Consider the following 25,179-nt stretch of genomic DNA (forward strand, 5'->3'; position numbering starts at 1 on the left):
TACTGAAATGGTGGCTAGACATAAGAAGCACTGCAGAAGTATAAAACCTAAGGGAAACAAATCTCTATTTGGGGAATCCAGGATACTGAACAAGTCTGAACAACTGCAGCAACAGCACAAATTACATGCTAAATAACGGTTTTGTACTCCACAAGAGAAGAAAAAGAAGCCTAAATTCAGAGGTAGCAGCATCCGAGAGGCCAACATGAAGAGGAAGTCAATACCCGAACCAACTATTCTTGCGTAGTGGTGACTCATTTTCTTCTGCGACTGAAATATTTCTTGGAATAATACCCAGAAATTCTGGGGAAAGTAGGCGAAAAATAACCCAAACTATATATGAGAGGACCACATGGCAAGGAGAGTCTGAGGTGCGTTCTTGACTTCCCACTGATGAAAGCTCTAAAATTGGCTGTTCCTGCAAAGGCATTGATGATCAGATTTCATCAGTATTCAGACTAAACAATAATATGAAATCTTGCAAATTATGACCTTGATGTGATTTGGTTTTCTGCATACCTTCAATGCAAAGGATAAGAACACTGTTTGATTCAACGAAGCTACTGCTGGGGATTGCTCTCGCCGGAGACCGCCGCCTTGATGCGCTCCACGGTGCAGGCGATGAGGCTGTTCACTGTCGCCACCGACCCCAGGGAGAGCTTGGCTGTGGGGACGGAGTCGACCAGTATCTGGAACGCCACCGTCAGGAGTGATCCACCTGAGCCGACGCCACCATCGCCTTGCATGTTGCTGCCTGCCGGGCCGTCAGGCAGGATGGCAAAGCCAGAGGGTAGGAGCGCCACATAGTCAGGGTCACCACCATTGAGGACAACGTTCATGGCGACCACGTCCACTGGCGCATAGATGACGTACGAGCCTGATGTGTCAGTGCAGCTCTCTTGCAGGATCAGCATGTTGCTTTGGTTCGAGTTCGTGCTCTGTGACGATGACGCAGAAGCAAACAACGTCAACATGTTAGAAGGCAAGCGTTATCGCATGCTTCGATGAATGACAAGCCAAACTCATCATGCTTACATTGACACGAAGAAGCGAGACGCAGTTGCCATGGTCACGGCCATTGGCAATGTGAGCCATTTCTTGAACGACGCCGCCATTGGAGAGGATGTCCCACTGCAAAAAAGAAAAAGAAATGCGGTTCACAGAATGTGTTCCCGAATGTGTTCATGATGAACGAAATTGTTAGGTATGGGTGTGTGCGTGCCTCGCTGCGAGAGCTTTCATCACGAAGGAAGTCGAAGACACGCTTGGGCGGGACTGGGAGCCAGAAAGAGGTGGCAGCATTGAGGACTATGCCCGGTGGCCTGCCAGGGTCGTCGACGCTCTTCCTGGTCATGACACGGACGTCCTCAGCACCACTGCCTGACAGCGTTGTCCACTGGTGTGCAGCCGAGGCCGTCACTCCACCACAGAAGCTCGTCACCATCCTCTCAGCCAGCTTCAGCATACTCTTCCGCCCCTCCGTGCTAGTGATCACTGCAGCAAATGATTTGTTTCATAAGGATATGAACTTTTTTTAGGGATTCAATTGGACAGAGAGAGCATATATGGTGTGCTGCGATGCATGGTACAGAGCTTTACCACCGATGTCACTGGTTGGAATGTTGCTAGCCATGACACTGGCAAGGCGTTCGCACTGGCGATCCAGCGTTCCAACCCACCGGCGTGCACCGAAGGCGAGCCCAGCGTTCACCAGCAGTTTGTAGATGCTGTGCACCGACCTGTCGTCCACCTCGACGTGCTCCACCCAGGTCACCTGACACACAGTGCAATGTACTACAAATATCAGTTTTGTTTAGATAAATAAAGTACACATCTTACGATTAGTGTCTGAACCATCAGCTACTGAGAATATCTGAAGACTGGAAAAATCAATCATGTACAGACCACAGACCTTTGAGTAGCCATTGGGCATTTCCTGGATCAGACATCCTGACGGCCGGCGCCGGCACTTGAGGACTGAGCTGGGGCGCAGGCTGTCCAGTGAGACGTCGACAACGGCCCATGATCCATCAGCGTTCTGCTTGCAGTATCTCACGAAATAGCTTTCCCTGGTCGGCACCAGTGGGGAAGGCACCTGAAACTCAACTGACATCTGCAAAATGCCCAACATGGGACATGTCTAGCTTCAGCAATCAACAGATGACATCAAACTACCTATATGCATCCCAAATTTCAGAACACGCACCACTTGCAATGCACCATTGTAGTTCCCAGCCACGCCAGTGGATAGCACCTCCAGCGTCGCGGCTCTCGACACAATGCTCGAGAACACCGTCACATACTGATTCTGCTCATATAGAGAAGTTGAATTAAAATTCAGAAATTCAAAGCCACCAATCAGATCAAATATCCTGATGTTTTATCACAAGAACTATATATGCAAGGAAAACATTGTACTCATTGCACATCGATCACACGTACATACCACGTCCATGAGGATCTCGACGAGGTTGGCATGGGTCATGATGACGACGGAGCTGTCGCGTGATGCCTCCGACCTGAACCCATACTGCTTTAGGCCGAGCCCGCCAGGGAACATGCGTGCGTACTCCTCCTCGTTCAGCGTCTCAGCAGATCCATCGAGGGCTGGCGCGTTCCACAGCGGCTCGTCCAGCTGCGCCATCCGGACCAGCTCCTCCATGGCCGTGACGGCCAGCTCAACAATCATAGGCTTGTCGGCGTCCGACTGCACGGCGCCCCTCAGCAGGTCCCCGGCCGCACCAGCAGCGACACCGCCATCGAAGATATCGGCAGCGCCATACGCAGCGGCACCCCCCACGGCGCCGCCGATGTCCAGCGGCGACGGACGTGCCCCGGCGAGCGGGCTGGACAGCACGGGGAAGGACACCATGGGCTTGCCCACGTACTTGGCGGCGATGGCGGAGATCCTGTCGATCTCCTCCCGGAGGCGCGCATTCTCGACGCGGAGGTGGTGCTCGTCGAAGGACATCTCGCCGAGCGCGGCAGGGCCGCCGCAGTTGGGGCAGGACGCGCTGCTGAGGGCCTCCTTGTACCGCATGTTCTCGGCGCGCAGCTTCTCGTTCTCCGCCCTCAGCTGCGAGTTCTCCTGCCGCTCGTGCTGGTTCTGCAAGTCAATCCACACGCCATGGATCGCGGTAAGCTCGCGGTCCATGATGGAGCGTCTCTACTGCACGGATTAGCTGTTTGTTGTCCACTACACTAACAAATATATAAACCATGCATTAAGTGCAGTAGCAATGCATGGTAATCGGCAGCTGTCGGTGAGTCAGGTGAGCAGTGCTGTAAACGTCTGCCTTGCCAAGTAGGAGTAGGCGTCAGCAGCAGCAGCCAGCAGGAGGAGGAAGACATGCATGATGCATGGGGTGGGGTTTGACCATGGCTGGTGCCAGCCAGTGCTTGGCAGGGCTGCGGCAGGACATTTGGCAGCGCGCATGCAGAAGAGGACATGGGGGTGTGTAGCCGAGCTTTGTCCAGTTATAGTAATAGGCCATGAATGCTGCCTGCCAGACGCTAGGTCAGAGGCTTAAATGAAGTAGTTGTGACGACGCTCGCGCGCGCCTGCCTTGCAGTTGAACGCAGCCCCAAAATTTCAAGATCAAAACGCAGAGATCAGAGAGTGAGATTAGTCAAGATCATCACCTTCATTTGCGTGCGCTTGTTCTGGAACCAGAACTTGACCTGGAGGGGCTCCAGCCCCAGCTCGCGGCTCAGCTCTTTGCGCTGCTTGTCGTCCGGGTGCGGGCATTCCTTGAAGAAACTGGACATCCATGAATCAATCAATTTCAGATGAAAAGATGAGCATTCTGTGAGTGACAAGACAACGAACTAATTAATGTTTCTAGAGAAAATTTGGAAGAAAAAAACTAGCAAGAGAAAGGAAGTTCAGTGTGAACGCCAAATAAAGTCCTACTTCTCTTGAATGCTATGTTTGTTTTTTTTGGTTTTGCTTCGAGAAGGAGAGCTAAAGAACAAAAACCGTTTGCATTGGGTCAACGAATACAATACTTTGTGAAGAAGGATATGGACGAGCAAGAACTCAATTTGACTTCTGCGTAAGCTTACATCAGTAGTCTCAGCTCAGTGAATGCTCTAGTAACCGACTGATGACCAGCTTGTCCTCTCTCTCCTTATTAAATTCAGTAAACCAACAACATTTTATGCGTATCTCTTTTTGTAAACTAAACATTGACAGGCAAAAGTCAATGCAAATTTAATCACCATGACATCCGAGAACAATCTATGAAAAATTAATGAGGAAAAGAGAACAAATTAACTAGTAGAAAAGCAGGTAGAGCACGAGTGTCATTACGTACGCTTCCATCTCCTGGATCTGATGCTGGGTGTGGCGGTGGTAGCGCTTCTTCTTGCTGGGCCGCTGGTTGGGGTCCTGGTCGTCCACGGAGACGCCGTCCACGTTCTCGCTGCCGGACTTGCTCTCGAACTCGTCGCCCAGCGGGTCGGACCCCCGGCCGCCGCCGCCGCTGCCACCGTGCCCCATGTTGTCGCCGCTCTCCGCCGTCGTCGCGGGGATCTGATCCAGCAGGTGCTGCTGCTGCAGCGCCTGCTGGAGCTGGCTGTCCAGCAGGTTCGGCTGCAAGCAATTAAGGAAGGAGAAACAACTCAACATCAACTTGCTTTGTTTGTACCGTTTGCATAAACGAGTTGAAATTAATATAAGCAATTAAGTGCCAGAGATCGACGACTGGGACGTTTGCCTGTTGAGGCATATATGTTCCGTGCGTTTCATCGCTCGTCGCCATTAATTTGTAGCTGGACTGGACATGGTGGAAAAGTTCAAGGGACGACGACAAGATAAAATCGAAAATATTTAGTGCAAGAAGAAAATTTTCAAGAGAATGTACTGACGAAGCCAAGTAATTCAGGGACGAAATGGAAGGGTCGCTCCAAGGTATAAATTGGGAAGGAAATTCATTTTGTGTGTGGGGGGTGGGGGGGGGGGGGGGTGTCGTTTGGTACACATGTAGGACTGAGGAGATGTGAAAGCAAGCTAGGAAGAAGAAACTAAAGGTAGGTTTCTTGTCCCATGGGCCACAAGAGACCCAAAGAGATGGAAGAACCTAGCAACGCAACTACTAACAAACCTACCTGTTGATCTGTGTGTGTGAATTGTGATCTCAGCAGGGATCGAAGTCTTCCCTGTTGCCAAGCTGATGGCCCATTCATCTGCCCCTTTATATAGGAGGAGCAAGTCTTAAAGAAATGGGGCTCATGCACTCCGATGACCTAATCTATGTGTGAACAGCAGCCAACTAAGTACTGGACATAGATACACCTCTCTCTCTCTCTCTCTCTCTCTCTCCAGAGACTTCTCAGTTTTCAAGGAAAAAGCTAATCCTTGCAGGATCAGTACATGCATATTGCAGTACTCGTCTAATCCTAGTACTGATGAGACTGAGATCTCAAATCAAAGGAAGAAAAATTTACCGAGAAAGAAAGAGAGCACAAAAATACAAGAGAACAACAAGTTCTAATTTTTCCCAAAGAAAAGAGAGAATCGAAGAAGCTAATAGGCACAGTCTTTTGATCTCAATAAACAAGCCCAAAGAAAGAGACAGAAAACTGAGATTACCTGGCCGAGCGACAGTGCCGACGAGGACCCGTACGCCGCGGCGCTGTTCCGGACGATCATCGGCGGCATGTGCCTCGCCGGGATCATCATTTCTCCTCTCACGTCCTCTTCAAACCCTGATTCTTATTGCCGCCTCACTAGCTCCTTTCCATTTCTTCACTGGCACATGCGTAGTATCTCCCTCACAGCCAACGAACAGGCGGCGCCAATCCTATTCCTATATGGAGATATATACCTTGCCTGCCAAGTAACAACACGACCAGCAACAGATCTAGTGACAAGGTAGCCCAGAGAACCTTCGCTGCGAGCTGACTGGTAGCGAGATCTAGCAGAAGAACTATATATGTTTGTGTGCCTCTGCAAAAATAGAACTCTGATCGATCTCTCCCTGCTGCAGCTCTCAAGATGTGATGATGCAGCAAGACTTTGTAAGCTCAGAAGGGTAGCTAGCAGGAGATGTGTGGCGAGAGGGAGGAGGCCTTCAGAAGCTAAGCGGCGGCCATGGAAGGGGAGGAGGGGAGGAGGAAGAGGAAGAGGAGAAGAAAGGAGAACGGACGGAGGTGGAAGAGAATGTGGAGAAGGGAGGAGGGAGTTATTGCGGACTAGTGTTGAGGTGGTGCAATCCGCATTTATTGAGAGGGCGTATCGTAATTGCTAGCAGAGAGAGAGAGAGAGAGACGGGTGCATGATTTTCAAATTTTTTTATTATTTCTATTTCTACAATATTGGTATAGTACTGTATCTGTATATAAGGAGAAACATGCACAAATATGTCATGTGTTTTGTTTCGCAAAAAAAAAATGTCATGTGTTTTGGAATTGAACGTCGTCATATGTAGTTTTTTTTGGAAAATGAATGTGAAAATGAACGTTCATGTATCTGCATGTCATATATATTTATTTTCGAGCTATGTTAGGGTTTATTTAAATTCAGGGCGTAAAGTTTTGGGTGTCACATTGGGTGTCATAAGGGTGTCGCATGTGGTGTTCGGATACTAATAAAAAAAATTACAGAATTCATCAGTAATCCGCGAGGTGAATTTATTAAGCCTAATTAATCCATCATTAGCATATGTGTTAATATAGCACCGTATTGTCAAATCATGGACTAATTAGGCTTAAAAGATTCATCTCGCAAACTAGTCGCAAACTATGCAATTAGTAATTTTTTAGTCTATATTTAATACTATATGCATGTGTCTAAACATTCGATCAGATAGGAAATAAACTTTAGAGGAGAAACTAAACAAGGGCTTAGTCACGAAGGAGAAAGGAGAAAATAAAGCCACCAGCCCTGATGATCATGCATCTCCATGTAGAGATAGGCTTATAGTATCATTTAGTACTGTCGCTCGAATAAAAAATACTAATTACTTTATCTAATCACAAAAGAATATAATTCTTATTTTTCGAGGAGCCAAACATATTGAACTTTGACTAAATTTATATAAAAAAGTATTAACAGTTATAATACAAAATAAGTACTACCTTTAGATTAGTTATAGAATATATTTTCTTAATAAATTTGTTTGGAGATATAGATGTTAATACTATTTACTATAAATTCAGTCAAATTTAAACTAGTTTGACCGGTATGGACCCCATAGTTGCATTCTAATTTTGTGGACGAAGAGAGTAATATCAGTCTATTTTTCAATTGTCTTATTAGAGCAGCTCCAACAATGGGCTTTTAAGCTAACTCTAAGCATTTTTCTCATATTTTAATAGAAGAGAGAAATTAGCTCTTAATCAAAAGCTAAGCTCTTGCACACATTTTAAGGTTATGGCCCCGTTCGGCTTACCCTATATTCGGCTTGTTTGGTTTTTTTTTTCAGCCGAAACAATATTTTTCTCTCACAACAATTCAGCCAGAACAGTATTTTCAACCAATTTCAGTTAAAATTCTGCCAGCCAAACGGGACCTATAACCTATATTAAAAGCTATGTCATGCGGATGCCCTTATAGTCAATTAATCGTGGAATGGTATACTTTAGCAGTGCTTGTACGTTTTCTGGATGAATAATACGCAGTCGACAAATGTTTAAGATTAGATAACCGGCGTAATTACTGAGTGATGGAGAGAGGAAGGTTCCAGCTAGCCATGGATATACATTGCTGACTGACTAGTGACTACTAGTAGTACTCCCAGTGGGACTTTGGGTTTTGAGTTTGCTGTGTAATTAATGTCTGGCTCGAAATATGCACGGGATAGAGATATATATGCACATTATCTTTTGCTGCTTGAAAATAAACATTTTAAACTTGCTGCTAGCTCTTGCCATGTGATTACATGGCAGTATAAGGAATTTCAACGATCGAGTCAAACCTCTCTGCATGGATGGATGCACTATTGGCGTGTAGCAGTAATTTATGGCGCCAGGAAATAAGTTAAAAGTAAAGAAATGGGTGTTTTAACAAGAACTCAAAAGGGACTTTTCGATGAATAATTGTGGATAGATAGATGTGTTGGACAATGCAATCCAAAATTCCCATTTGCAATATATACAACAGACGGCCGGCAAGATGAAATCCGTTCAAATGATCCAATTTAATTTGGTTAAGGGTTTTCTCTCTTTTTTTAAAAAAAAGTTCTGAATTTCCAGAAGAATGGGCGAAGAGAACGATGCATGCTTCACTCTGGAGGTGATCGGTTGCCCGAATCAGGGCATCCGAAGGTACATCCTGTATTCCTTCGTGTATTTGCGTCATGTTTGGTTGTCCTGCTCGTACTTTTTGCCTGTATCTTTTCATTCGTTTGCCCTCCTCTATCTCGCACGTCTTCGTCTTCTAGATTTCTTCTTCCCTCATGGTGCAGGATGACATGATTCAACCAGGATGCAGGGACCCATGCATCAGACACTCAAAAAACTGATGCATGCATGCAACCAAACACAATTTCATCTTATACTAGACCAACAGCAAAGTCAACCAAATACGACCACTTGCATAAGCTCAACACAGCTTCTTTGGTCCTGTATAGCCTGGCCATCCTAGCTCAAGACTTGTCTACAACCAATCACGCCCCACTACTACAGAATTGGACATCACTGTCGGTCTCATCACCGCTGAAATTAAAAAAACCAACAGTGATAGACAGTGATAGAGCATCACTGTCGGTTTTTTACTAAAACCGACAGTGATAGGACCAACCGACACTGATATTTGGGTGTTCACTATCGGTTTATATCACTGTCAGTTTTAACCAAAAACCGACAGTGATATTGGGTCATCACTGCCAGTTTTAGCAAAAAAAATGACACTCATACTATCATTGTCGGTTCGTGGCTTGAACCGACAGTGATATGCTGCCAGAAAACTTCATAAGTTTCTCGTACGATGTCCGATGAAGATGAACTTTATATCAAAGTTGTAGTACTCAATGAGATCTACAACTTTATAGTTCAAAATTTTTTAATTTGAGATCGTTTGGATGTCCAAATATTTTTATTTGAAATAATATATCTAATGAAAATTACGTTTAATTTTTAAAATTTAAAATTTGAATTTTTCAAATGGTCTTAGATGGAGAAACGCCCAAAACAAAAGTTGTAGATCTCGAAAAGTTATGCAACTTTGTAGTTGAAATTTTTTTCATTTGAGATCATTTACTACTTGAAAATACTATTTAAAATTAAAATTTGAAATTATTGAAGAACTCTGATTTCTCTTTTTAATCTCTGGCTAAAACTTGTAACTAGTCTTTCTTTCTCATACTAACTTCAAATTTGATGATTTTTTTTCTAAATATTTCTAAAATCATTCTCTATCAATTTATTGTGTTCTTACCGCTATTATTTTATCCATCTTTTTATGTGACTGTGTTTTATCTATTTGAATTTGAATTTCAAAAAATTACAATTTCAAACGTCATTTTGGAACACTAAATGATTTCAGTTGAAAAAATCATGAACATAGAAGTTGTAGAACTTATCAAGATCTACAACTTATATTTTGGTCATTTCTTGATCTGATAAAGTGGTAATAACATGCTTTATAAAATTTACATATCTCTCTTATAGTTTCATAAACAATAAGAGTAATATGTAACAATTGTGAACAATGTTACTACCACTACATCGGATGAATAAATGATCAAATGACCAAAATAGAAGTTATAGATCTCGGAAAGTTATGAAACTCTGTAGTTGACAACCTTTTGATTTGAAATCATCTTGTCAAGAAAAATTACGTTTGAATTTCTAAAATTTAAAATTTAAATTTTGTAAATGACCTCCGATGGAGAAACTGCCAAAATAAAAGTTGTACATCCCAAAAAGTTATGAAACTTTATAGTTGCAACTTTTTGATTTGAAACCATCTTCTCAATGAAAACTATGTTTGAATTTTAAAAATTTAAAATTTGAATTTTTTAAACAACGTGGGATGGACAAACAGCAAAAACAAAATTTGTAGATCTCAAAAAGTTATGAAACTTTGTAGTTGATAACTTTTTGATTTAAAATTATCTTGTCATGGAAAACTACGTTTGAATTTCTCAAATTTAAAATTTAAATTTTGTAAACGACCTCGGATGGAGAAACTACCAGATTGAAAGTTGTAGATCTCAAAAAGTTATAAAACTTTATAGTTGACAACTTTTTCATTTAAATTCGTTTAGGGTCCTAAATACTCATTTCAAAATTAGATGGACATAAAATGCCTAGGACGAAAATCTCATTTGACACAAACAACTTGTAGATGGAGTGGTTATGGGCCGAAGACGTGAAGCAGGACGACAGGGGTTTGAGCGCCGGTGGCCGCGAAGCACGCGTTTTTCGGGCAAAAAATCGCTTGACTTGTGACTTGCGACCGTGTGGCTGTCAGTGGGGCCTCTCCCGGTATTAAAAAATCCCTATTTTTCAATGAATTTTTTGGCTTTTCTAGAAACTACATCACTGTCGGTTCATAACAACCGACAGTGATGTCAATTCCACATCACTCCACTGTCGGTTAAAATCCGGCAGTGACGGGGTTTTTTGAACCGACAGTTGACCTGTTCGTTTGGTCGTAAACGATCGTAAATTTTTAGCCAGAATATTAATTTTTTCTCACACCAAACCAGTCAACAGTAATAATCCACGATCGTATACGATCATATCAGCACCAGCCAAAAAAATCGAGTGATGTTAAGATCTGGCGTAGTATCCTCTGCTGCCGAGGGCATGCATGCAGTACTGGAGTAGCAGTACTGTTTTGATGCCTCGGCACGGCACGCTTCTTGGCCTGCGTGTGGGTCCCATCTTTTGCATAGGAAAAATAGCTTTTTCCTGCTCACAAATTAATGGAGGACCAAACTTTAGGAGTTGTCATATTGAATAATTGGTCATATTGAATAATTGATACGTTCTCTTCTTGTTTTAGTTTGTTCAACTTATTTCAGCTTATTCTCTCTCATAAAATATTATTGAATTATTCGAAATCATTCAAAATCAGCCAAAAGCTGATCGGCCGAACGGTGGAACATGAGCCTAATTAAACTTAATAGATTCATCTTATAAATTAGTTTTAATCGATGTAATTAATTTTGTAATTAATCTACGTTTAATACTCTAAATTAGTGTCCAACCATATCCAATGTGACAGGGACTAAATTTTATGAGGGAAAACTCAGCCCGCAAAGTAAGTAGTGAAAGAAGATTACTACTAGTATAGGAAATGTGAGCATCCCTGTTTAGTAGAGGAAGTGAATTTTTTTTAGTAAAAGGAGGACGTGATAATCAAAATCTATATTGCAATCGGCAATCTTCCATTATCTTGGCCAGATATAAACTAGCATGCGTTCAATGTGATAATATGTCCGCGCAACTTGACGTTTCGTAAAAAAAGAACTAAAATCAAATAAAAAATGAACTTTAAAGATGTATTTTGCATTTGCATAACAACATGGCTCGACCACTTGGCAAAGTAAAATAGTAAATGGCGGTGTAGCTGGAGTAATTTCTCAAATAAACCTATTTTGTCATGTAATGCCTCATCACGCACGAGAGACCCAAATAAAAAAAAAACGTGCCATGTATATATAGGAGTATATATATCTTTTTTTACGAAATTCTATTGTTACACTCCAGGACACACAGCTCAAGCTGGGAGAAACACATTCAAGTTTTGTAACGTCAAAAGTCCAAACAAATAAATGTTATATTAGCACGTACCGTCATTCAAGTGCAGAAGGAACTAATTAACCGTATATAATCAGGAGCAAACCTATACCAAATAACAAGGGGTACGGTGGGCATGCACGTCCATCATCATTCATCAATGTGTTCATTTGTGGAGTAATAAACTCATTTTTGTCACTAGCGATCTTCCTCCTCTGGCCTGGCGGTATTGCCATCCTCAACTCGTTTGTCTTTTTCGCAACGAACCGACGACCTGTTCGTTTGGCTGTGGCTTGTCGTAAATGATCGTAAATTTCTAGCTGGAACAGTATTTTTCTCTCACACAACACGAACCAGCAACGTATGCCATCCTACATATACTATACCTGCAAACCGTGTGTGAACGAATCCCAATGTCAAACTTAAATTTCTTGGTCCATATATGGATGCATTGTTGCCCTGTTGGCTTGTTGTTGACCGGCCGTGCATCAAACATCGTCCTCTTGTGTTTTCGCACTTTCCGTTTTATTCCTTTTCTTTGGGAAAATTGCAACAACAAAATCATAACTCATAGTGTTTGGTTTGAGAAATTAGTTAGTCCATCATCTTCCCACACTTTTTTCTTTCTTATTTAGCTTTGTGGAAGTACAATGAGTTGATCCATTGTTAGCTCATTTCTCACGTACTAATATAATTAGTACTACTCTTAACTAATACGAGGAATGAAATTATTCTACCAAATTTAAAAGATAGATAATGAACCACCTCATTAGAATGGAGTGGTTATTCCTCAAATCAAACAAGTTTGAGTTTGTCCTCCATTAAGTCATTTTGTTGTAACTTGCAAATGCCCACCCCTATTTGTTTTGTCGCAGGAAAAACAACCCCACTGCACATGCTTAATTAACAAATTCAACTTATTTCATCAATCAAGAACTGTGAATGTAGTCTTCATTAAAATGAGATCCTTGTAAAAGTGTAGTAGTACCTACACTCCTGGAGATTCCATAAAAATCGCCAATAAAATTTTAAACATTGTCATGCCGCTATTTGTACAAATTTTTCACGACAACACGATGAATAAGTTTAATCCTAACGCTTGAATTAACTGTAAACAGACTTCTAGCTAAAGTTGTCTCGTCCTACTTCAAAACTACAGTATGCGCTACGACTTTGGCCTAACTGCCTCTGTTTGTTAGAATTGAAATAGTTGAGAACAAAGTGGCGAAAGGGTGTGCAATGCATGGTAATTCACCGAATAGCTCGGGCCAAATCTTGAACTCAAGAGTGTTTGTTTCATGAGCATGATGCATAGTACTCTCCCTGTCCAAAAAAGAATGTATTTTCCGCTTTACAAAAAGTCAAATAATTTAAACTTAACTAAATTTATATAAAAAATACTAGCATTCATGATACAATATAAGTACCATTAGATTAGTTATAGAATATATTTTTATAATAAATTTATTTAAAGACATAAATGCTAATATTATTTTTAATAGATTTGATCAAATTTGAGTTAGTTTGACCGGCACATATCCTATAATTATATTCTTTTATGGATGGAGGGACTATTTAGGTAGTTGATCATGTAGTTTGACCAAGCCAATAATGCTTCTTACCGTTTGACTTTTATAGCCTCCTGCCATTAGTGGCAAAATGGCAAGTGTTTTACTCGGATCCTTGCCCGGGAGGTTCCCTAGCCGAGTGGTGCCCACTGTGTAGTCGTGTTTCCACATGGAGAGCTAGTTTTTCAACAAAAGTATGTAGGACATGGCATTTGGAATGAAAACTACTATTTGGAAATCTATACAACAATAAATGCCCATTTAACATGTTTAGTAGTACATAAAAATAAGCAGTACTTTCTCTGTTTTAAATTATAGCTAACTTGCATGTTTCCTAAATCAATCCTTTCTAGTTTTGATCAGGTTTTATAAATGGGAAAAGTCCAAAGTAGTCCCTTCATGTTTAATTTGACCTATGTCCAGATAACCACTAGAATAATGTTTGGTTCAATTTTCTACCTGAGTATTTTTGTTGGTCTAATTTACAACTTAAAACAATTTGTCTTTTTTGTTTCTCCACGTACAAGTTGTGTTTTAAATTGAAATTATGTGAGATAATAAAGAGCCTCATGTTTTGTGTTATAAAACTACGTACTCCCCCGTCCCAAGAAATGATGCTCTGTGATTTCAATTTGTCCTAAAAAAATGATGTTCTAAATTTTAGACACGTTGTGCGTGTGCAACAGATCCGACGCCAAATCACCAATTGAGATGAGCTACTGTTTGTTGCCTCCCTCTGATCTCTACATGCTTGCATGCAGCGCGTCTTAATTAGAAAGTAAACCACACGACATCTCTTCTTTTAAGGGAATCATGTGTAACATACTACGGGTATCAGGGACATTTCTCTTCTCTATAATCTGTCTGAAAAATTCCAGAACATCACTTTTGGGGGGGGGACAGAGGGAGTACATTATAATTTTTGTCATCATATTTTGTTCAATTTTGTATCTATAATGTAATTTATTATTAAGTTACCTAACCTATCAAAACAATGAGGAAATTTTTAAGATGTTTTTTTGACATAAAGTATAATATACTATATGCCTATATCACCTCACAAATTTGCAATTAAAACTCAATTTATATGTGGAGAAAAAAGTATTGATTTTTAAAGGGTAAATTAAACCATCCGAAATGGTGGGGGGCTAAATCGAACCAAAGATTAGTTTAGGGGTTATCTAGAAAAATATGTCAAACTTGGAGGTAGAAATTTGAACTTTTTTCTTTATAAAAATACCCCCTCCATTTCAAATTATAAGATGTTCTGACTTTTCTAAATTCTAGCTTTTGCCACACACATAGATATACGCTGTTTCTAGATATATAGTAAAAATAATATATCTTAAAAAGCCAAAAGATTTTATAAATTGAAAAAGGAGGGAGTATATATTGACATGTACAAGTTCAAATAAACACACTATTGAAACATGAAACATGGTGAATTTTATTAGATTTTGTAAATGTTGAGCTGTTTTTTGTAGACTTGGTCAAATTATTTTTAAAATTATGTAGTGCATACTTAGATGACCACACAAACACGTGCATAACTTCTTCTATAAACACATGCAGGCAAATCTAACCAAGTTTGTGTAGTGCATACTTATAGCTCAATATTATGGTGAAAAATAGACTGTGTGGATGGATTTTCGTCGTCGAAAGCAACATACGCCGTGTTTAGTTCCAAAAAGATTTCCCAAAAAATGCTATAGTATCTATCACATCGAATCTTGCGATATGTGCATGGAGCATTAAATGTAGAAAAAAAAAACTAATTGCACAGTTTGGTGGGAAATTGCGAGACGAACGTTTTGAGCCTAATTAGTCCATGATTGAACACTAATTGTAAAATAAAAACGAAAGTGCTACAGCAAACCAACTAAACACGGGCATTTATGCATTTGTGTCAATTTTTTTTGCCTCAGTGGAGAGTGGAACCGAAGGTAGATGCGGGTGAGCCGGAGAGTACGCGAAGTGAGCTGGAGCCTCTCTCCACAGCGCAGGCGCAGCCCACATTGAATGGCCTCTGAGCAACACCGCGTGAGGTGGGCACCCACCCCACCCGACCCTCGATCGCAGCGCAGCGCAGGAGAGCTCGGGCTGCCAACCTAGCTGCTAGGGCTAGGCGGCCAGCCAGCCGGCCCGGCCGCCCGGCCACCATTTACTGCGTTCATGCCTCCCTCGCGTCGCCCAACGGCGCCACCACCACGCCACCGCCGCCGGCACCGGCAGCCCGGCCCCGCGCCCATCACCGCCGGACCGGTTCTGGCCACGGGATTCGAGCGATTTGGCAGTACGGATCGCCGCCGCGGCCTCCGTCCAGAGCTCCATCCGTCTCCCTCCCCGACGGGCGTTCGTACGGTACGGTACGGTACAGGCTATGCGCCTATGTGTTGCTGGCTACGCCTAGGCTAGGTTCGGTAGCATCAAGAGACTGGGCCGGGGCAAACGGGCAATGGCCACATCGACTCCAAATTAAAACGTGTGCGTGTGATTTCAGACTGACAACGTGTAACAAAGCAACTTTAACCATAATTTCTGTTTCAAATGTCTTTCTTTTTCTGAACGCACGTGAAATTTACGAAACAGCGATACACCCTTTTCGTTTGATCGTATCAGTCATGCTTATCAGTCATGATATAATATTTTTTCTCTCACAATAAAATAGCAACAACCGGCTTATAAGCCATAGAAACGATCAGCCTGATACAGATTTACTCGTGTGATCGTCAAAAGGTCCTGATATCGTACTCCTATATACGAGACGAGCCATATAGATCGACCTGAAACGTGCCTACCACTGTGTGCCACGTAGCTAGCTAGCTGCAATGGTAAACGTCAAAATAATACGCACTTACCACAGGAACAAGCCAAAAAGTTCGTCTGATTACGAGGTTCCCCAAAATTTCGTGGATGGCGTTGACTCAGTTTGAAACACAAGCTGCGCTTTGAAACGTTCGTTCCATGCATTTGTGCGGAGACTTGCATGGACTTCAACCGAATCACTTTCATAAGCTCGGAAAGGGTCAAACGACCTCGCATCATCAGTGGCTGCATGATCATGATCCATCGACCTCCGGTAGTCCGGTTAATCCACTGAATCTGCGTCCTTACTACTGTCATCTTTTTTTTGTTTTTCTTCTAATAAAAATTATGGCAAAACTTTTGCCGTTCTTTCTAATAAAAATTCTGAACTACTGCCTCCTGGTAGTGTCAAGCGAGCTCATAAATGAGTGGAACAAGAAGAATGGCTCTGTCCTCTTTCCCAAAAATACAATTCTTATTTTTTTGAGTAGTCAAATATTTTTAAATTTTAGCAAATCTTCGGAACGGAGGTAGTACTGATTACTTAATCAATTGAGTTTACACATTGTTCTTGTTCCGTACAAGATCACCCTTCTTGGGAATCTACAGGTACACGAGATATTCCTGTGAAATAAGTTAATAACTTCAGATGAGATCAAACACTGACACCAAGTGGTAAGGTAAGATAAGGCCATGTTTAGATTGCAAAAAATTCCAACCCGATGAATAGTAGCACTTTCGTCTTATTTGGTAAATATTGTCCAATCGTGGACCAACTAAGCTCAAAAGATTCATCTCGTGATTTCGAACTAAACTGTGCAATTAGTTATTTTTTTATCTACATTTAATGCTCCATGCAAGCGGCTAAAAATTGATGTGATGGAGAAAGAGTGAAAAAACTTAAAATTTGGAGGTGATCTAAACAAGGCCTAACAAAGCAAAGCAATGCTGTGCCCCGAGCCCCCGAGAGCCCTTCCCACGACAACGGCGACGGTCGGTCACCTCACCTCACCGGTTCACACCCTCCTGCACGCCAGGGCAGACTCGGTCACGCACCATGCCGCCTGTAACAACCAACGAACACCCCTGGTCAAGAAGGAACACACTGGCATCTGCAGAAAGCTGCCGTCTTCCAACCAATCGGGACCCCAATGACGCCTTTCGGCCTCCAGATTTGTCCGCAAATTCAGTTCATCAGCTGCTTCGCGCCTTCGCCCCCCTCTCCAGATCTCCAGTACATACACGCACGTACACGCACACGCACACGCGCCAATCTAGAACCTCAGCCCACGCGAACGTGCTTGTGCTTCACAAGATCGCCTGCATGCCCAGTGCCAGTGACACCCGGCTTCTCCTCTCCTCCGTCTCAATTCAGTTCAAGGACGCTGCACGCCTGCCTGCCTGCCTGCGCTGTGTGTGTGTGTGTGTGGGGGGGGGGGGGGGGGGGGCTCACTGTCACTGGTCACCGTCAACATTGCATCAATCTTCGGGCATGTGTGCATGGACCCATACTGACCATCTGAGCACCGAGACAAGCGCACATTTACAATGTAGGGTCCCGTCCAGCTGCACCCGTCCGAGTCGGACCAGAGAGTCCTTGTGCGAGGGTTCCTTCCTTCTCTGCACAAGAAGATGGGAATGAAGCATGAGTGTTGATCATTCCAATCTCCTCTCATTTATGAGAGTCAACTGCTAGCTTCTCAACTAAGCTGGGTTAGGTGCTTAGTGTACCTAGCAATCGGATTTCAGTTTCAACAATAATACAGTACTGCCGCCTGATAACCAGGTTTCGCTATCACGGTCAAATGTGTGCACTCAATGTCAAACAAAGAAATGAGCGCCAGAAAGCTAGACGGGACTATGATCTGACTAATGATATCATCTTTAGGCTTCGTTTGGAAGGAACTAGGATTTTATTTTGTCAAAGAACAGAATCAAAAGTGCTTACTTGTTGGTTTCTGGTGGGGTGTTGTTATGAGAGCTTGTGATCTTCCTTTTTTTTTCCATTCCTCTTGTTCAGTGCAGCACGGGCCATGCTTCCCAAGTCCTTCTCCTTCCCCACCACCCATAGCTTCCTTGGATTCAAGCTCCCTGAGCAAATATTTTCTACAAGTCCTGTCAACACAAACGAAACTCCTTCACGAGCCATAATAACTGACATCAGTTGCATAATTTATTGGACTTCTTAACTGCAACGTCTTACGAGAGTTAAAAGGACTAACTCACAGATTGCCATTGTACAGATAACATCAGAATTAAACTGATGTGGGAGGTCCAAAAACTTAAAGCACCTGATTGTGGAAAGTGATGGCTAATCAATAGACCCGAGTACTAAGTTGCTACACGGGAAACCCATCAATGGTTTAGAATAAAATGGACCAAGATTTATTACAAGCAGCATTACAGGAATTGATTGGGTGAAGGTCAACTTTTAGAGTAATTTGCAGACAGCTGTAGCCCACACAACATGCTTTCTTGGCCATCTTTGCCGATCACAATACCTATATTCATACAACAACAATAAAGCCTTTTAGTCCCAAGCAAATTGAGGCAGGCTAAAGTTGAAACCCAATATGAGCCCCTAATCATGGTTCAGGCACGTCAATAGCCGCTTTCCAAGCACTCCTATCGAAACAAAGATCTCTAGGTATATCCCAATTTAAGTCTCTTTTAATTGCCTCATCCCATGTCAGCTTCGGTCTTCCTCTACCTGTCCTCACATTGATATCTCGACTTAGCACTCCACATTGCACTGGTCCCTCTGAAGGTCTCATTTGGACATGGCCAAACTACCTCCTCAACCGATGTTGGACAAGTTTTTTTTCAATTGGTGCTACTCTTAGACGATCACGTATATCATCGTTCCGAACTCGGTCCATCTTTGTGTGACCACAAATCCAACGCAACATACGCATTTCCGCGACAGTCAGTTGTTGGACATGTCGTCTTTTTGCAGGCCAACATTCTGTTCCATACAATATAGCGGGTCTAATCGCCGTTCTATAAAACCTGCCTTTAATCTTTTGTGGTACACTCTTATCACAGAGTATGCCAGATGCTTGGCGCCACTTCAACCACCCTGCTTTGATCCTATGGCAAACATCTGCATCAATATCTCCATCCTTCTGTAGCATCGATCCTAGATAACGGAAGATATCTTTCTTAGGCACCACTAGACCTTCCAAACTCACCTCTCCCTCCTCATGTGCAGCGTTGCCAAAGTCGCATCTCATGTATCTGTTTTAGTTCGACTTACTCTAAAACCTTTAGACTCAAGGGTCTGCCGCCGCAACTCCAGTTTCCTATTTACTCCTGCCTAGCTTTCATCAACTAGCACTACATCATTTGCAAAAAGCATACACCAAGGGATATCCCCTTGAATGTCCCTTGTCACTTCATCCATTACCAAGACAAAAAGATACGGGCTCAAGGCTGACCCTTGATGAAGTCATATTTTAATCGGAAAGTAATCTGTGTTACCATCATTTGTTCGAACATTAGTCACGGCATTGTTGTACATGTCATTGATGAGGGTAACATACTTTGTTGGGACTTTATGTTTGTCCAACGCACACCACATAACATTCCTTGGTATCTTGTCATAAGCCTTCTCCAAGTCAATGAAAACCATGTGTAGGTCCTTCTTCTGCTCCCTGAACCGCTCCATAACTTGTCTTATTAAGAAAATTGCTTCTATGGTTGACCTTCCGGGTATGAAACCGAATTGGTTCGTAGATACCCGTGTCGTTCCTCGCAGTCGATGCTCGATGACTCTCTCCCACAGCTTCATCGTGTGGCTCATCTAATTCCCCTATAATTAGTGCAACTTTGGATGTCTCCCTTATTCTTGTAGATCGGTACCAATATGCTTCTTCTCCACTCCTCAAGCATCTTGTTCGATCGATAGATATTGTTGAACCCATACTATAGCTAAATGCCCGAGACACCTCCACACCTTGATTGGGTACCATCAGAGCCCATCGCTTTACCCACTTTCATCATTTTCAGAGCTTCTCTAACCTCCTGCACTTGGACTGTTTGTTTAGTCCAAGGAAAGGAGTCTGTCCTTCATATGTTCTACTGATTAGTGATTACAACATTACAAATATGTGGTATATGCATACGGTTGGTTATATCCATTAGTATGTCTAGTCTACTTGCTTAACATAGCTGCCTATGTTGACTAATTTCAATGTGCTAGTTTCAAATATTTTCATACCTATATGAAATCCATCTGGAGTGGGACCACTCATTGCCACCGGCCATGGAGTGATGGAGGGCCTACAGGGATTGTTATGATATAGGTGACATAATGTAATTACTTACAACTCAATGATACAATCTTATGAAGTTATGATTCAATTTACACTTGTGGCTCTAATCTATGCCGTAGAATCTATGTATATGTACAGTTTTAGTGTGTGGAGAAAGATATTCGCACTTAGCAAGCATAACACAACCATACAACTGTAGGCAACAGATACTTTTCAGATACCATGTAAGGCGCATCGATGGAACGTATGTAAATCAACAAGCAACACTCATCAACAAGAAAACCATACCACCTATGAACATCACAAATGTCTACTAATCCTAGAAAGGCAGGCATTTGCAATACAACTATATTTCTCTATATTTCCCTCTTTTTATTGCATGATAACTCATGCAGCTGGTTCTTCAATTTCTGCAAACAGTGATGGAAATTTCCAGGAGAGACCGCTAAGTGTGAGGTAGGCTAAGTGTGAGGTAGGCTAGGCACGCCAGTCTCTCAGATAGAGAAACCTCTAACTAACCCTAGCTTTATGCCATGATGACGGTGATACCTACCGCTCATGAGTGCAACTTGCTCCAAACGATAAGTATTTCCTATCAAGAATTGAAATATTCAATGATGAAGGAGAACAATAAAATATAGAAAGTGAAATTTGCACCTTTCTCCATCCACCAGCACACCATGGCTTCTTCCTTGCCACATGGTTAACCCATGGATGTAGTGCATGACAAGTAACTTCTAATTATCGCGCATGTATTCTTCTTTCCTTCATCGAAATTCGAAAATGAATACATACTACTGCAGGAACTGTTGTGAGACCCATAACCAGGAATTGTCAATCCTAAATCCAGTTTAACAATTCTCTCTTTGCGTGCAAACTATATTTACTGCTATGTGTCACCATTACAATAAATAAATACTACACAACGGATTGTTGTACACTGCAGAAACCACCATTGCTAAAAGCTAAGACTACAGGTTTATCGAACAAACATTTTTTAGAAGTTTTGTGGCATTGAAACATCCTTTCCATGATATCATCTTACCATGACTATTCAATCTGATTAGATGAAAAGGATACAAGCATTGCTTCCCAAGCCAAACAAAAATTAAACTTGAACAGTTGTGCTATCAATAATGTCACATTGACATTGACATGTGGGACTCACTTGATTGTATTATTGTTCTGGCTGAAGTAGAAATGTCAATTATAATTTCTTCCAGAAACAGAATGGTATTGATATTAGAGTTCCTGCAGTTATTACAGTATGCCCTAGAGAGAAGGTTCTAGCAGCAATACATTATGACTTGTGCCCCGTGTCTCACTCCTAGAGTTTTGGGGGATCAACCACTTTACTGCACCTTTTCACATTAGTATAGGTATTAATAAGGCCCTCTCTGGGCGCACACTCTTTGCCTACCTTTAAGGAATGGTATAGGATTCCAAGCCTGTGCTTAAATGTTTGATGTAACAGTCTTAAAAAGAGTCCTAACAAAAGGATGGCATGATGATTAATTTCACTTGGCAGTATTTATAGGGGTTGGGCCCATGTTTGTTTTCTTAAGCACAAGCACAAACAGAAATTCCCCCCTTTTGATCATCATCCTTTAAAGCAAAATCAACATGACACTTGAATGCCAGCAAACATTTGTTTTAGTGCCATAAATATACTCTAGGCATCATTGTCGTATTCCCTTCTAATCCATTGTTGAATTAAACAACCACATAACTCCAACACTGTTTCAACTATCCAAATCAACACTAAGTTGCCAATTAATCCAAAGGTTTATCAGCATTAGCAAAGACAAATATTGAGTTTATAAAAGGGCAGGGCAGACCCAGTGTCGGAGGCTCCCACATGAATGGGGTCTGGGGAAGGGAAAAACCGAGGCAAGCCTTCACCCCGCAAAATCTGCGGAGAGGCTGCTTCGAACCCGCGACCTAGTGACTCAGTGAGACAGCTCTCACCACTGCACCAGGCCTGCCCTTCTAAACCAATCATGTTTATACACCAATCAGCAAGTCAGTAAATATTGAGTTTATATGAAACTAAACCAATCTGCATTTGGAGTTGCAGAAGTTAGGCTGGAAAGGAAAACCAATGTTCACTGTTCACTTGTTCAGGTGCTAACCTGCTATCTAAAACTTGTATATCTTTGGATCTTGGAATTTCCCTTTCCAGTCAAACGAGTTCTCTTTCTCTTTATTCCACAAAAAACATAATTAAAATAATTGTTCTGCCAAGAATAGTAAAAGGAGATAAATCTACCTCGTAAGATATGAAGGAAATTTAAAAGAAGATTTACTAGAATGAAAATTACTCCGAACTATATTCATGACTTCCAAGAATACAGAAACAATCACTGCAATTTTTCAAGAAACGAAAGGCATCTCTTCTGAAGTATCCCTTTCATATTGCTACAAGTGATTCTAGCATTCTACTTTTGGAGCTTATATCCTACCCTTTCACATCACACTCTTTCCACATCCACAAACCCCTAATAAGTATTAACTAACTGTGACAATATGTCTACAATAATGAATTTTCACATGCCAAGGCAGTCTAGGTTAAACTTCAGTAATTTCATCACTCATCTTAACTCTGGTGTCTTGCACTGATACAGAATAATAAAAGACGAAAGAATAGAAAATGTTCGCTGAAGAGACAATAACAAGGTAGGGGCACTAGAAAACAATCTAATATTAAGTCAGTAAACATGCAGAAGCTTTCCAACTGGGCCAGATGCCCCAAAATTCTTATCAAATTTCATCCACGAAAAGATCATCTTCATTTTGAATATAGAATGAGCAACAGTCAACTTAACCAGGATCCAGGCAAAACCTGATCATTTGCAACGTAATGATTTGTTCAAACACTTCTGCATTGTACAAAGATTCGACCCTAGAAAACTCTAGATTGAGGCCTATAGAGAAGCGGTGACAACCAAACAAAATACGGCATAATAACGCATGCATTTATGTAGCATTGGTGGCTCCATGCTGGCCTGGGAAGTGGATTTATACCTTGTCTTGAATAGTGGACCAGCAACCTCCAGAATGGGGTCAGAGAGCACCTCCAATGGTCCCTGGAGACTTATTTCTGCTGCATTCACTGCTCTTTTCTTACAGCCTGCACCAGTGTAGTACTGAAAGTTAACACAGGACAGATAGTATACCGAATGCATACATCAAATCATTTGACTTACAATCAGCAAGGCAGTAACCACGTAAAGAAAGAATTTCAGATGGAAATCACAGGAACATGTCAGCAATGAATATACAATGTTCTGTAGGATTTATCTTGTTTTTTGGCTTTCTTTTCTTTTGCATGATGTATCTCTACATTTCAGCTTCTTAATGCGTTCGGCTGGTAGGGTCTCGGCTCGTTTCTGTTTGTTTCAGCTTGTTTTAGCTTATTCTCTCTCATAGAATACTATTCAACCATCCAAAATCATCCAAAACCAGCCAAAACATGACCAGCCGAACGCCCAATATTCCTTAATATTTAGAAAGAAGCAAATGATTAGAATAAGGAATCACATTATCTCGAGCTGCTGTACATATTATACAAGGATAATATGTCCAGAATGATAATAAAAGACAATGTTCAGCTTAAGTAGGAACAACTAGAAGTTAGCAGGTAAAACCATATATTAAGCCCATAGCATGAACACAAATTTGCATAGATATACATAGATTATTTGTATTGATCTATTCTCCATGGTTGACACTTGTTTGCAACATCAATTTCTCATTCCAACTTCCTAGGAATAACTCTGCTTTCTATATCAGCCTTTGCTTTCTCATTCCAACTTCCTAGGAATAACTCACCCTGCTTCTATACCAGCCTTTGCTTCCATCCAGAGTCACTATATTTCAATTATTGGTGAAAAGTTTAGCTTAATAACAACAGATACATATATGTAAGAATGAGTACTCTATAAGAATCTTTATTATCATTATATTTCAATATTATATTCAAGAAAGAGAAAATGTACTTTTGGCAGAAAAATGTAAATGAATGCAATGTACTGAACAGCATGCTATAGATCGACACCTGAAACAGTTTAGTAAATAGTACAAAACACAGAAATTTAACGCCAATACATGGTACATAGGGGAGGAAGGGCAGGGGGGGTCTGTTTAATAAACTTGACAAAGGAAGCTACTTCCTCCAGAACATCTGTGGCCTCTATTTATGAATACAATAAATTAGAATCTTTTTCCAGCAGACATGAATGAGTGGAAGCACGGAATAACCAAGTAGACATTGCACCAATGAAACAGTGCTATCGTGGCTTCATTTTGTACAGGTGCACAAAATATGCATGACAATCTGCGAGTCAGTCACTGAAAAAATAGTTTGCATGACTAAATTGATATGGAGATGATATACACCTATTCTTTATTCCGCTCTGACATACACTTTGCAAAGTAGATGTAGTCCTCAACAAAATTCCAGTTGGCTGATTTTGAAACCTTTTTAAATATCTGATCAATAACCTTTAGATAAACCTGCAAGGTACTGCCTATGCTGACTTATACTCACTTAAAAAATACCCATTTTCCCAGTTCTTCTTTGGAACAATCAGCAATAGAGTTTCATTTGTGCTTTGCAACTGATTAGTGATTAGCGTAAATTCAATCACGATAAATTTTTAATATCTGCCAAATTTCTAGAGAAGTAACAGTACTTTCTGATTGTGCAGAGGATTCCCATGATAACTGCAAAGGATAAGTAAACTGAGGCAGTCTTGGATAGCTATTAAATATAGACCAAACGTTATTTATATCCACCAATTCTACTGAATATACTGCGATGACAACAATAGCTGCACAAA

The 25,179-nt window shown here is 41.5% G+C and overlaps 1 protein-coding gene across 1 annotated transcript; it reads right to left on the reverse strand.

Moving 5' to 3' along the window:
* Positions 1 to 96: 96 nt before the first annotated feature.
* On the reverse strand, positions 97 to 6,189 carry LOC136491499 (homeobox-leucine zipper protein ROC2-like). Its single transcript, XM_066487827.1, has 11 exons — positions 5,594 to 6,189; positions 4,317 to 4,594; positions 3,643 to 3,760; positions 2,447 to 3,106; positions 2,207 to 2,308; positions 1,913 to 2,113; positions 1,600 to 1,774; positions 1,223 to 1,494; positions 1,036 to 1,131; positions 520 to 938; positions 97 to 418 (listed from the first exon to the last, which is right to left on the reverse strand). The coding sequence occupies exons 1-10, from the start codon at positions 5,681 to 5,683 to the stop codon at positions 561 to 563; spliced, it is 2,370 nt and encodes a 789-aa protein (XP_066343924.1). The 5' UTR covers positions 5,684 to 6,189; the 3' UTR covers positions 97 to 418; positions 520 to 560.
* Between the last annotated feature and the right edge of the window lie 18,990 nt (positions 6,190 to 25,179).

This window comes from Miscanthus floridulus, chromosome 11 (genome assembly GCF_019320115.1).
Source record: "Miscanthus floridulus cultivar M001 chromosome 11, ASM1932011v1, whole genome shotgun sequence".
Taxonomy (NCBI): Eukaryota; Viridiplantae; Streptophyta; class Magnoliopsida; order Poales; family Poaceae; genus Miscanthus; species Miscanthus floridulus.

Coding starts and splice junctions, on each gene's coding strand:
- LOC136491499 (XM_066487827.1), bottom strand. CDS start 5,683: ATGATGATCCCGGCGAGGCACATGCCGCCGATGATCGTCCGGAACAGC. Junction 3,107..3,642: donor ACAAGCGCACGCAAATGAAG/GTGATGATCTTG, acceptor ATTGACTTGCAG/AACCAGCACGAGCGGCAGGA. Junction 2,309..2,446: donor TCGAGATCCTCATGGACGTG/GTATGTACGTGT, acceptor CTATATGAGCAG/AATCAGTATGTGACGGTGTT.